The sequence below is a fragment of the Podarcis pityusensis genome, assembly GCF_964106645.2.
Source record: "Podarcis pityusensis genome assembly, chromosome: 6".
Classification (NCBI taxonomy): Eukaryota; Metazoa; Chordata; class Lepidosauria; order Squamata; family Lacertidae; genus Podarcis; species Podarcis pityusensis.
Window position 1 is genome coordinate 6,276,044 of NC_138030.1, and position 13,928 is coordinate 6,289,971.

At 47.8% G+C, this 13,928-nt stretch overlaps 1 protein-coding gene across 3 annotated transcripts in view; it reads right to left on the bottom strand.

Moving 5' to 3' along the window:
• RGS19 (regulator of G protein signaling 19) overlaps positions 1-13,928 on the bottom strand; it is a 60,927-nt gene that overhangs the window by 17,483 nt on the left and 29,516 nt on the right. For all 3 annotated transcript variants that reach the window (XM_081011628.1, XM_081011627.1, XM_081011629.1), the window contains exons 2-3: positions 2,201-2,347; positions 597-736 (exon numbers count right to left, since the gene is read on the bottom strand). In XM_081011628.1, coding sequence (XP_080867754.1) covers positions 597-736; positions 2,201-2,230 — 170 coding nt within the window. In that variant the 5' untranslated portion in view covers positions 2,231-2,347. The remainder of the gene's footprint in view (positions 1-596; positions 737-2,200; positions 2,348-13,928) is intronic.

Sequence of the window (13,928 nt, forward strand, 5' to 3'; positions counted from 1 at the left end):
TTTTCCCTTAACGAAAAAAGGCGTAATGGCATAATAACCTATCGGCTTCCTGTTCCATAGTTTCAAACCAAAATTAGCTGACCCTGCCCATCATTGGTTCGGTCACCACCTATGATTAGACTCCTGCTAATCGCAATGGTTATGCGGGATGCGGGTGGTGCTGTGGGTTAAACCACAGAGCCTAGGACTTGCCGATCAGAAGGTCGGCGGTTCGAATCCCCGCAACGGGGTGAGCTCCCGCTGCTCAGTCCCAGCTCCTGCCCACCTAGCAGTTCGAAAGCACATCAAAGTGCAAGTAGATAAATAGGTACCGCTCCAGCGGGAAGGTAAACGGCATTTCTGTGCGTTGCTCTGGTTCGCCAGAAGCGGCTTAGTCATGCTGGCCACATGACCCAGAAGCTGTACGCCGGCTCCCTCAGCCAATAAAGCGAGATGAGCGCCGCAACCCCAGAGTCGCCCACGTCTGGACCTAATGGTCAGGGGTCCCTTTACCTTTAACCCCAGTGGGCACCAGCCTCCACCGGCCCAGGCCCTATGACACAGGCACAGGTAGGCAGCGTCCAACCCCCCAAGCCGCCCCAGTCCGTTCCACATACCACGAGCAGCTGCAGCAGCAGCACCAGCAGAAGCAGCAGGGGTTGTTGCGTCGGTGGTTGCTGGCGCGTCGCAGTACTGTCGGAGAGGTCTCATGCTGGGACATTGGAAGGGGTCTCCCCGCGTACTCTGGCTCTGGGTACTAGGGAAGGAAGCAGAAGGAGGAGCGTGAGACGTCACATGGAGCAAGCCTGTTTTCTCCTGCTCCGGAGGGTAGGGCTCGAACCAACAGATTCAAGTTACAAGATTCCGACTCAACATCAAGAAGAACCTTCTGGCAGTAAGAGCTGTTGAAAGGTGGAACGGACTCCCTAATCTACTGGGAAGAGTTGTGGGAGCCCCCAGAGCTGATTTGGGGAGGGGGGATTTGTGGGGTAAAGGATAAGGAGGGGAAGTGCCACTGCGTAAGCAGAAATTGTCCTGCTTCCACAGACACTTAGGTCATATTCACACCATATGTTTAAAGCGCTTTGCAGGAAGCCACAACTGTTTAAAGTGGCTTAAAGTTTAAACATTGCTTGAAATGTATTCTTAGGGCCTGTTTGTCACAATAGAATGGTACGTATGATAGCACTTATATTCCACCTCTGGGGCTTTCTAAACTTAGCATTCATAGTGGCACAACCGCTGTTTGATCCAATGTTTTTGAGTGTGAATTTGTAGCTCACTGCCTGCACATTTGAGCACATGTTACTGCTATTAGAGGGCAAAGGGTTTTCCTTTCTACGGTAATGACGGGTTGTGCCCAAATTGGAGAAAATAAATCAATCTGTGGCTGTAGTCACATCACATCCCTTAGGTACCTTTGTGTTCCTTCAGTCAGCAGAAGCCAAGAGTTTTTAACATGCACGTGGCGACAGCCCTTCTGCGGCTTTTCAAAATTTTATTCAGTGCCGAGTATTCCGGAATTCTAATCTTGTGGGAGCACAGGAGATTAGAAGAGGAACTATGTGTTTGCCTGAGCTACGACGAACCTGGCTATTGTGATGAAATGTTGTCTGCTGCTAATGTTTGCTGTCACGGGCAGCACTCTGACTCAGGACCCGAAGCTTGATCTACAGCATCTCTCCTCTGAATTGAGCCACAAACTTGCAGCTCAGAGGGAAAGTGGTAGGAAACACATGCCTTCCAAACCACATCCACCAACCCCAACCCCCACTCTACACAGGAAGTGGGACAATACTTGTACACATGCCATAAAAAATACTGAGCATCCATTCCTGTTCTTTCACAAAAGTCAGATTTTTTTAAATGGAAGAAGAAAACGCTCCCCCTGGTTATACTGTTCTGGAGTACTAGCTGAATAATGACGTCATGTGGCAACATGCTAAACATTTCCCCCAAAACCGAGTCAGTGGCATGAACGCTCCCACTCAAATCAAGTTATGACGTCAAGGTGCTACATAGCCAATCAGATTTGACTGTGTTCTGATGTCACCCGAGACCGTGTGACCAATTCAGGAAGCGTTGTCTCACTCTTGAATAGTTTTCACCCCCTTTCGATGCAACGAAGGGGTGAACGAAACCTCTAGAAGGGCAGCCCTTCCCAAGCTGGTCAGATTAACCCCAAGCCTGACCTTCCTGTAAGACAAAACCAGCCGCTCACCTGCTTCCCCACTTCATAAACCGCCGGCATGGGCAGTTCTGGTCTGCCGTTCTGGCCCACCGTGGCTGTTGTTTCTGGCCAAGGGCTGGCCACACGTCCCGTTGACACTTGCCCTTCCTAGGGCCCCTGCGGTTTATGGGATGGCACCTGTCAGAAGAGAAAGGCAAGACCCCATCAGCGTCATCACAATGCAGTTTCTTCGCTGAGTTGAACCTCGCATACCAGAAAAGGAAGTAGCACATTATCGTTTTTTAGTATCTCAACTTATCTCTAATGCCTGGGGTTTTTTAAATTTTAAAACCACAACACCAACATAAAAAATGAACCTCTGAAGCAAAGAGACTGATGATCCTGCTCATCACATGTAAAGAAGAGAAGAGAAGAAAAGGTGCTAGTATGTTGTCTGGTGTGCAATAACATGGATTCAGATGCTCACTGGAATGAACATGCTATTCAAAGTCACACTGCTAAACTACATCCTCACTTGGATATGCTTCCAATTCCCAATCTACTTCCTAATCCGTAAATGACACACGCCTACTATGTCTGCTCATGAATATAGGTCTCCTTAGCTGAATTGGTGGGAAAGAATGTACATAACACAGTATTATTATTATTACATTCTGCTTATGTGTCGTATCACAAATATGGGTTCCCTAAGGGTGCATCAGTCGGACTATATCCACACTCAACATCACCCACCCCCCAACAAACAGCCTCTGTTCCTGGGTACACACGGCTTAATCTTTCAGGTGTCTACAGACTTTTCCACAGAAGCTCACTTTTAAATTTAAACCTACGATTGGTACGATGTACCAAAGAAGGCATAGGGATGTGGGTGGCACTGTGGGTTAAACCACAGAGCCTAGGACTTGCCGATCAGAAGGCCAGCGGTTCAAATTCCCGCGACGGGGTGAGCTCCCGTTGCTCGGTCCCTGCTCCTGCCAACCTAGCAGTTTAAAAGCACGTCAAAATGCAAGTAGATAAATAGGTACCGCTCCGGCGGGAAGGTAAAGGGCGTTTCTGTGCGCTGCTCTGGTTCGCCAGAAGCGGCTTAGTCATGCTGGCCACATGATCCGTAAGCTGTACGCCAGCTCCCTCGGCCAATAAAGCGATATGAGCGCCGCAACCCCAAAGTCGGTCACGACTGGACCTAATGGTCAGGGGTCCCTTTACCTTTACACCAAAGAAGGCACCTGCATTTCGTCACAGAGGCAGGGAACCTGTGGCACCTCCAGATGTTGCTGGACTCCAATGCCAAACTGACTTTTAGCCAAGCTGGTTGGGGCGGACAGGAGTTCCAATCCAACCACACCTGGAAGGCCACAGGTGCCTCCATGATCCCTGGCTGACCATGTTCACCATGGACAGTGTTCTTCTACCCTCTGGCGAACATGAGCTTTCCTCCAAGTCTTAGTCCTACAGATGTGTGGGCATGTGAGTGTGGTGGTCCCCTTCCCCACATTGTAGGTTGGAAGGAGGGCGCCATGACTGGCTTGGCACACTCCATGTCTCCATGTCTTTCCTGGAAGAAAGTGAGGCGGGACATTTCAGTGGCTCTGATGCTCTGCAGAGGAACTTAGGAACGTAGCAAGTTACCTTACACGGAGACAGACCATTGGCCCACCTAGCTCTGCATGATGTAAACCGAGTGGCAGAGGCTCTCCAGGGTATCAGACAAGGGTCCTTGCTAGCTTTGTCTGGAGAGATCGAACCTGCAACTTGCCTCTGCCCAGCCTTGGCCAAGTGGCAGTGGAAGGGAGGGGGAAGGAACCTGGCAAGGCAACTGCGGTTGGCCAAGGCTGTTGGCCAACTCGGTGCACAAGTTTCCCACGCCGGCCTATGCGCAAAAAGAAATCAAGCCACACCCCTGTCCTCTGCTCCATAAGTGGGGAACCTCAAAACCTGATGGCAGACCCATGATAAAGCACATTGCACTAATGTTGTTGTTTAGTCGTTTAGTCGTGTCCGACTCTTCATGACCCCATGGACCAGAGCACACCAGGCACTGCTGTCTTCCACTGCCTCCCGCAGTTTGGTCAAACTCATGCTGGTAGCTTCGAGAACACTGTCCCACCATCTCGTCCTCTGTCGTCCCCTTCTCCTTGTGCCCTCCATCTTTCCCAACATCAGGGTCTTTTCCAGGGAGTCTTCTCTTCTCATGAGGTGGCCAAAGTAGTGGAGCCTCAGCTTCAGGATCTGTCCTTCCAGTGAGCACTCAGGGCTGATTTCCTTCAGAATGGAGAGGTTTGATCTTCTTGCAGGCCATGGGACTCTCAAGGGTCTCCCCCAACACCATAATTCAAAAGCATCAATTCTTCGGTGATCAGCCTTCTTTATGGTCCAGCTCTCACTTCCATACACTAATAGAGATAGGTAAATGCTCACAGGCCCTTCATGCGCAACACTGGTACAACCTGAAAAGTGTGACAGCCTTACAGCAATGGAAGGGGACTCTTTCTCCTGCAAACATTCTTCATCATCAATGACCTACAGGTGTGGAAGTCATCACAGAAAGATGTTTCTTAAAGCCTCAGATATGAAGCATTTTAACAGAAGCCACTCCAATGGAGTTTACGGTATACCACACCAACAATGGAAGGTAGGTTAGGGTGGTGTAAATATGTTTGTTAAAAAATGAAGAAATGGGTGTATGAAGTTCCAGAGGTGTAAAGCACCCAACAAGAGCAGCAGTGCTGTCACGTTCTTTGCTGATTCAGAGCAACATAGAACTGGAATAATAATCAAGAAGATATTTGGAGAAGTGACAAAGCCTACCTAACAGAATCAGGTTCCTACAAATTTAGGCATCTGGAAACCTGGGAGTTTCCCACTCCTGTCTTAATGGGGCAATGCACACATAAATGGGGCAGTTGCAATGATGGTCTTCCATACAGATCCTCTCATTAAAGGGTAAGGGAAGAGAGAAAGAGAGAAAGCAAGGGTATTTAGCTCTCACTTTTCACTGCAGAAAACTACTTGGGGCAGGATGTTTCGCTAGCCATTTCAGCTGCCTCCTTCCCAGGAGCACAAATCTGTGGGCCTAAGCACCGATCGCGCAACCCGAGCAGCTCCATGGGCCATTTGCACATCCGACGCCCTCTGCTGCAACTTCGCCGCATGACCTTGCGCCACAGAGAGTGGCGCAATCGCTGGATTGTGCAGGCCGGAGCAGAATCTGCGTGGGACTAGGAACCATGTCAGCAGCGGGGCAAGCCAGCCCCTGCGACGGCCAATTAAAAAAAAGATAAAAGAACGAAAAATTCCAAGTGGCTTGCTGCAGCTGCACACCACACAAGACAAGACGAATCAGTTGGCCACCAAAGAGGCTGGGGTCAATGGTGGTCCCTTTAGCTCCCTCCCTGTTTCTTGCGATACTGACAGATGGAGGCTCCACGGTTGCTGAGCATTTCAAGCATGATATATTTTATAAATATGCCTAAAGTTTTTGAGCACGGGTCTAAAAATGCAATGTGGGAAAGAAACAGGTTTGTCTGGAAACATGGGCTTGTGCGCCAGTTGTCCAATTTAGCGGAATCATATACAGTGGTACCTTGGGTTACATACGCTTCAGGTTAAAGACTCCGCTAACCCAGAAATAGTGCTTCAGGTTAAGAACTTTGCTTCAGGATAAGAACAGATATCGTGCTCCGGCGGCACAGTGGCAGCAGGAGGCTCCATTAACTAAAGTGGTGTTTCAGGTTAAGAACAGTTTCAGGTTAAGAACAGACCTCCGGAACAAATTAAGTACTTAACCCGAGGTACCACTGTAATTGTGGAGTTGGAAAGGACCTCCAAAGATCATCTAGTCCAAGCCCCTGCAATGAAGCTTCCTGTGAAGTGTGTAGGCCCTGGCAAGTCAAGCAACGTACAGAAAAGCCCTGAATCAGGTGTGGGGAATCTGGGGTCCTCCAGATGTACCTGGGCTACAACTCCCATAATCTCTAACCATTGGCCATGCTGGCTGGGGATGGTGGGAGCTAGAGTCCAGCAGAACCTGGAGGGCCAGGGGTTCTCCAACCTGGATGTAGCGCTGGGAATGGGGACTGTTTAGCACTCAAGATGTGGCTAGACTCCATCTCCAATCAGCTGCAGCCAGAATGGCCAGAATGGGACAGGAGATGGAATCCAGCAACCTCTGGAAGGTGACAGATTCCTCGCCCTAGTCCTAAATGGTCATAAAATCATAGAATCGAAGAGTTGGAAGGGATCCTGAGGGTCATCTAGTCCAACCCCCTGCAATACATGAAGCTCAGCTAAAGCATCCATGGCACATGGCCACCAACCTCTGTTTAAAAAACCTCCAAGGTCCACCACGTCCTGAGGAAGATTCTTCCACTGTCAGAAATCTCTTCCTGTCGTTTAATCAGAATCTCCTTTCTTGTAACTTGAAGCCGTTGGTTTGAGTCCTAGCATCTGGAGCAGGAGAAAACCAGCTTGCTCCAGCCTCCATGGGACAGGCCTTGAGATATCTGAAGATGGCAATCCTATCTCCTCTCAGTCTAAATGTACACAGCTCCCTCAACCGTTCCTCATAAGGCTTGGTTTTCAGACCTTTCATAGTCTTGGTCCCTCTAGCTCAGTCTTACCTACCTCTGAAGGCGGTGGACTCGCCTTCACTGGGAGTTTTTAAGCAGAGGTTGGATGGACCTCTGCCAGGGATTCCTCAGCTGTGGTTCATGCATTGCAAGGGGTTGGACTAGATGACCCTTGGGGTCCCTTCTAACTCTACGATTCTTTGATACCCTGACCAAAATATACCCCAGGCATTTCACTTGGGGCACCTGCTAGCCAATACCTTACGAGCTGGATACACTAGGCACTCTATTTTCCCCCAATGTATTTTTATTAAAGATTTTCTTGATTTACAAAGGATTGTGCAATGTCTCTCTCTCATATTTTCCCCCCACATAACATATTTTTTTTAATTTAATTTTTTACAAATTGGTTTCATTTGTTGAGACATTAGGAAGAATAGGGGGAAAGAGGTGGAGGGGGGGAAAGATGAGTTGGGTTGGGGGGTGATGTTTCTATTTTACTTAATATATGTGGGGTTTTGTGTCAGTGTTGCTTGTGCAGGTTCTCTGCTGTTCGCTTGTGTTCCTTAGGTGGTGAGAGAGGTTGGGGTTGGCCAAGGGTGTGGCTGTTAATTTGTGGTTGGCTGTGGTGGCCTTTGATTTCATGTGTGAGTGGGGTGGGTGGGTGTTTTGGATCAGGTTAGCCAGATTGATTTGTATGCTGTTGGTGGATTTTTGTCAATTGTTTTGCTGGGCTGTGTATGTGATAAAGGGGAGCCATACCAGGGTGAAGGCGTCTTCTTATATTTGTCCCCGTGTCAGTTTCAGTTTATTGGTTACTTTTTCTAGTAAGGCTGTTTCCCATACTATTTGGTACCATTGGTCCATGCTTACTCCTGACAGGTCTCACCAGTGTCTGGTTATGGTGTTTCTGGCTGCTGAGAGTAGGTGGGTTATGAGTTCTTTGTGGTGTATGTGGGCATTGTTGTCTTGGAAGATGTTTAGTAGGGCCATTTCTGGGCTGATTTCTAATACTTGCTTGGTTATTTTACATATTTCTCGTATGACTGTTGTCCAGAATAGTTGGATTTTGGGACATTCCCACCACATGTGGAGGCATGTGCCTGTGGAGGTGCACCTTCTCCAGCATTTTGGTGAGGTTCCTGGGCGTATTAGCGCTAGTTTTCTTGGTGTTAGGCACCACAAAGGAGCCCTATGCATCATCTGCACCTTAAATTCCGAAGGCTTGTCTCAGTAAACTGGGAGGAAGGATAAAAAGAGGGAGCCCATCGCATCCGCACTTAGGAAGGAAACCTGCAAAATAGGGGCAACCTGTTTTGGCTCTCCCTCGTGTCCCCACCAGCCGGGCATCTGATGTTGATGAGACCCAGAGAAGGTGCTCACCTGGAGATTTTAACACCTGGATCTTTCAGGTAGTCAGGGCCCATGTGGAGGTATGTGACTAGGCACTCTATTTGAGATTTTAAGAGACAGGGACCTGTCCTGCCACTGAGCCATGGCCCTGGTATGAACAGCTGACTGTGGAGCATTTCCCAGCTCTACTGCATTTGCACATGGGACCGGGAGAGAGAAACAAACTGCTTTCCTCCAGTTTCAATGCTAGCCTTCTTGCCACTGCCTCTCCCTTTCATGCAAACCATCTGTAAAGCAGCCAGAGCCACCGCGACACAGAAACTCCAAAGCTGAGTCTAGACTCTCTTACTTACACAATGCAGCACAGACTGGGGGCGTCAAACACGGGACCTGCCTGGTGTTCTGCTCCTTCCTCAACATCCTGCCAGCAACCTCAGCATGGAGGGGAGAGCACAGAAGTCAATCGCCACCTCCATATTTGAAAGTTCTGTCCAGGCCTTGCCAGCACCTGGGAAGGTGGTGGACTCTCCTTCCTTGGAGGTTTTCAAGCATAGGTTTGGTGGCCATCTGCCAGGGGTTCCTGAGCTGCAGTTCCTGCACTGCAGAGGGTTGGATTGGGTCACCCCCAGGGTCCCTTCCAACTCTACAATTCTATGATTCCATCTCCCTCCCCACCAAATCTTTGCCAAGAAATTCCAAATCCCCCTGTTGACATTTATTAAAATCGAGCCACTCTTGTCATTTTGCACCACCTGCAGGATGTTCCCCTTGTCTTTTGAAAGTTATTGATTTATTAAAGTTATAACTTCCTGCCCAGGGCGGCATCAAGGGCTGAAACTGCATCAAAGACAGCACATGCTGATAAAACTGGTTTTAGATTTACAAAGAAATAAATAAAATAGGGATGATCACTTCTTAGGCCATGCTAATTTTAATACAGAAGAAGCATATTCTTTTCTTTAATTCATCGATGTGAAACTTGAAATGAGGAAAAGCAATTATAGTGTAAATCATGCAAGTTCTAGAATTACTATAAATATGAAAAATGCAAGAAAATTCAATCACTGTATAGAATGGGAGGGGGGAAACAAAACTCATTTCTTATTTCTATAGCAAATTGATAAATAAACTTCAACAGACAAAAGGGTGGTCCTTCTTGAATTCATGTACATGGTATTAACTTAGTGTTTGGATTGTTATGAAAAATGCTGTTTTCAACATTGTATTTGGAATATGCATGTCTTTTTCCATTGTATATAAAGCATTGCTTAAAAGTGATATAAATGACTGAAGTTTTCTTTTAAAAAAAGACAGCACATGCTTTTGTGTTAATGCCCTCCTTATTCCATAAACTGTTACCCAAAGCGGTATCAAGAACTTTTCCACTGCTCCCATGATTGGTGGCTAAGGTGTTCAGTTTATACCTATGAATTCCACCACCACCCCATCAAAAAATTGTTGTATCCTCACCAAACATCTCCTCTAGGCACCCCGGCCCTGCAGCTCAGGGCATCAGACAAACGTCTCTTTCACCAAATTTGCACTATGGGTCAATGATACTGGCCCCGCCTCGCAGGGCTGTCGCATGAGATAATAACATTGCCAAAGCACTGAAAGGTGCTCGATAAAACTACAATGACGAATGCAAAACGGCTGTTGGCAAAAACAAGACACGCTTCCGCTTGGACCCTAAACAAACAGGATGTCGAGATCACCTAACTCAAGCATCTTATGGTAAACCTTATCTATTCATGGCATCGGCTTCTGAGAACAGGGCTGTTTCAGGGGACGCCTCTCAGCTGGATGAGAAAACTTCAATGCGCAGAATAAATGAAGGGGGAAAAACACCCGTGCCACCGAATGTTAGGATAAAAAGGCTTAGCTTGGAATCCTGTTATGCAATTCTGTTAACATCTGCCAAGCTGACGACAAACTCTGTGGATTCCCTCTGCGGCTACGTTAATATCAAAACCAGACACATGCTCCCATGAATCCCAGGTGCTTGCCGCACAGAATGTATTAACACCACACAGCGAGAAGCCGGAAACCAGGCCAATTCAGCAAGCACAAGGATGTGAGCTGGGAGAAAATGGGGGGGGGGGGATTAGCCAGACCACACCCGAAGAAACAGATGATGGCAATTAGAAATCCAATTAGGATTTGAAAAAAATAAAATAAAAACTAGCAGAGCTGTAAAAGTCTGGGATCATCTCCCTGGAACAGCTGTGGAATAAAGAACCTCAATGCACCCAAGACAGCGATAGGAGCCTTTACGGAGAATATCTTGCCATTTCTATTCCGACGATGCCCATTCCAGTTACAACTGCAAGGAAACCCTTGCCAGGACGCAACAGGGTTTTCTGGGATTTTTCCAGCCCTGGAAAATGGAACAACGCTCTGGAACAGCCATTCCTAGCTTGTAGCTAGTGTCATGCTGCGTACGGGCTCTGCCGACACAGCTTGCGGCTTCTACGTGAAACCTTATTTCCTGCGCTTGTGTTGCCCTGCGAGAAATCAAAGAGGGGAAGAGAAAGCCCTGAACGATGTCTCTGCACCTTCCGACTTGCCAACAGCTTTCCCAGCCTGTTGCAACCGACAAGAGGCTACCTGAGATTCTCTCCTGTGTGAGAGTTTGAAAGCCCTTTGTGCCGTTGGCTGTCCGGGGCAGGAAGAGGCAAGGATAAGACACAAGGTGGAGGAAACGGAGTTGAGAAAGAAAGACAGGGAGAGGAGTCTGGAGGGAGAAAAAAAGGGGAGATGGGGAGGACTGCGCAATGGCATCGCAGAAACCTGTTGCATGGAGGAAGTGCTGAAACTGCATTGGAGGCTGATGCGTCTGCATGGGAGAGAGGAACCTCCTTGTACTTCCTGGCCTAACCTGTGTTGACCTTCCCGCAGGTGCAAGACTGACCGATATACTCCTGGGTTGCTAACCTCATTTCCTACCTCCTCCTTTTTCATCCTCACCTTGGGAGAGGAGACATCTTTGTGTGTCTCTCCTGAAGAGATGCATAGCTCAACGCGACTCCACCTTAGGGAACTTTCCCAACCAAAATGCATTTCCTGTAATAAACATGGCTTTCTCATTCTCCTAAACCAGGCATGTCCAAAGTCTGTTTCGGGGGCTTAATCTGGCCCCTGTGGCAGTCTATTTCCTGGGGTAAAAATCCTGAAAAAAGCTCAACAACTTTGGTCGGCCGACACGGCCCTTCACTTCATCAAATCCGGCCCTCATTGAAAAAAGTTTGAACACCACTGTCCTAAAACTCAACACTCTCTATGTGATTGCAAAGTGTGCCCCTCCAGCAGGGATTTAAGTTCCATTTTCTGCCAAGCATTTAAACACCAACCCCCCAAAAGTGTGTGGGGGGGTGAAACTAAGATGGGCTGCAGAAAGAGAGGAGAACACAGAAAAATAAAGGGGGTGAAGAGAGAACGGAAATAAAAAGTACACACTGAACAAAAAAAAAGGCAGCAAAAATGCTTTAGTGTAGTGGTGCAACCCGGTTGAACTAAAGCATGGGTAGGCAAACTAAGGCCTGGGAGCCAGATCCAGCCCAATCGCCTTCTAAATCCGGCCCATGAATGGTCTGGGAATCAGCATGTTTTTACATGAGTAGAATGTGTCCTTTTATTTAAAATGCATCTCTGGGTTATTTGTGGGGCATAGGAATTCGTTCATCCTCCCCCCAAATATATATAGTTTGGCCCTCCACAAAGTCTGAGGGACAGTGGACCGCCCCCCTGCTGAAAAAGTTTGCTGACCCCTGAACTGAAGCGTAAAATGCAAGAATGGCCCTCAAGAGTCATTCATTCTCCAGTCCTGGCTTTTTCCAATCAATGGGCAACCAGTGGCACAGGCGGGGAGAATTTATTGCAGGCTTGGAGAGGAGATGGACGTCCTGGGACCATGACAGGGAGGGAGACCTAATACTGCCTGCCTGCCTGCCTCTCCATCACTGCCTTGCTGCCTGGGCTAGCAGTTGAAGCAGAAATAAAATATACTTGCTGATCTCTTCCTCTGCAAATGATCTAGGGGCTCACTCAGTGCTCTTCTCTGATCTGCCACTTCTGACTCTGTTCAGTGAAGATTGCAGGGTGGGGAGGGGAGAAACAGAACAGAGATAGCCATGATAGCCATGTTCAAATATATAAAAGGATGTCACATAGAGGAGGGAGAAAGGTTGTTTTCTGCTGCTCCAGAGAAGCGGACACGGAGCAATGGATCCAAACTACAAGAAAGAAGATTCCAAACTACAAGAAAGAAGATTCCACCTAAACACCTAAACATTAGGAAGAGCTGTTCGACAGTGGAATTTGCTGCCAAGGAGTGTGGTGGAGTCTCCTTCTTTGGAGGTCTTTATGCAGAGGCTTGACAACCATATGTCAGGAGTGCTCTGATGGTGTTTCCTGCTTGGCAGGGGGTTGGACTCGATGGCCCTTGTGGTCTCTTCCAACTCTATGATTCTATTCTAAGAACAGAGGGCCTTCTGGATGCAAAGCATGTGCACCATGGCTTGAGTGACAGCCTCTTCCCCAAAATAAATGTCTGGAAAGACGGACGTCTTTCTAGGAGGCCCTAGAAAGCTTTACAGAGTTAAGGAGTGCAGACATATGCAACCTTCCGTAATTCATAGAATTGTAGAGTTGGAAGGGACCACGAGGGTCATCTATAGTCCACCTCCCTGCAATGCAGGGATATTTTGCCCAACGTGGGGCTTGAACCCACAGCCCTGAGATTAAGAGTCTCGTGCTCTACTGAGTGAGCTATCCATCATGAGCCTTCATCCACCCATCTTCCCCACAAGTCTTTACCCAACCCATTCTGGAAGCAGAAGGCATTGGGGAAGATGGAGTGTACAGAGCGATATGGAAAGGTAGAAACTAGGAAGGAGGGAGCCTCCTCGGTAGGAGAAGTGATGCTTGCTGCTGCTGCTTTGGTTGGAAAAGCAGCATGTGTCCTGCTGCAAAACAAGACTGGCCCTGCCTACTCCAACCAAAATTTTTGAAGTGCATTTGAAGTAGAGATGGGGGGCAGAATCTGACTCAGTTTGCATTGAAAGGAGAATCTACCTATTCTGCACTGACCAATGTGTGAACCAAAACACAGGCATCCCTTTGAAATGTGCACTTTTCTGAATATGGCAATGCAGTTCTCCACACAAGCAATATGTACAAAAAAATGCATATACTGAAGTGTGCATAAAAAACACCCATCCCTAACTTGAGGCCAGAACTAGTGATTCATCATAAAACATGGGAGCAGGGTTAGTAATCCTGTGTTTGCCTTAGAAGAGAGGGAAAAAAGGGGCTGGTCACTTGCAGGGAAGAACCAATATGTGTGTGCAGGAAGGCCAGGGAATTAACTGTTCCCTCGGTCATTACTGGTCTTCTGAAACTGGTCCTCAATCTAGCTGAGCTCCAAGACCATGTTTCCCAGGGAAATGGGGAAAGTTGCTGCCAGGGAAGGGTTAAGCACACACAACACAAAACGATTCCACTTCCTTCACCTTTAGAAGCAAACACAGGATTGGGAACTCTGTATTTGTTGATGAGCATCTGGTTTCACCATTTGGGCAACTCCTTCCTGTCATTCAGCAGCCTCTCTATGCAACTTTGGGCTTCCTTGGTCAGAGATGAGGCTCGCAGGAGCATTTGCACAATCTCCTTTCCCAGAATGCAAACAGAGGTGAAAGAAGCTAGCCAGGTTCACTGCAGTGCTTTCAATTGAGGTTTTTTTAAAAATACACATGGGAATTTATTAAATCTCAACTCTAAATATTCAATACAGTGGTACCTCGGGTTACAGTCGCTTCAGGTTACAGACGCCACTAACC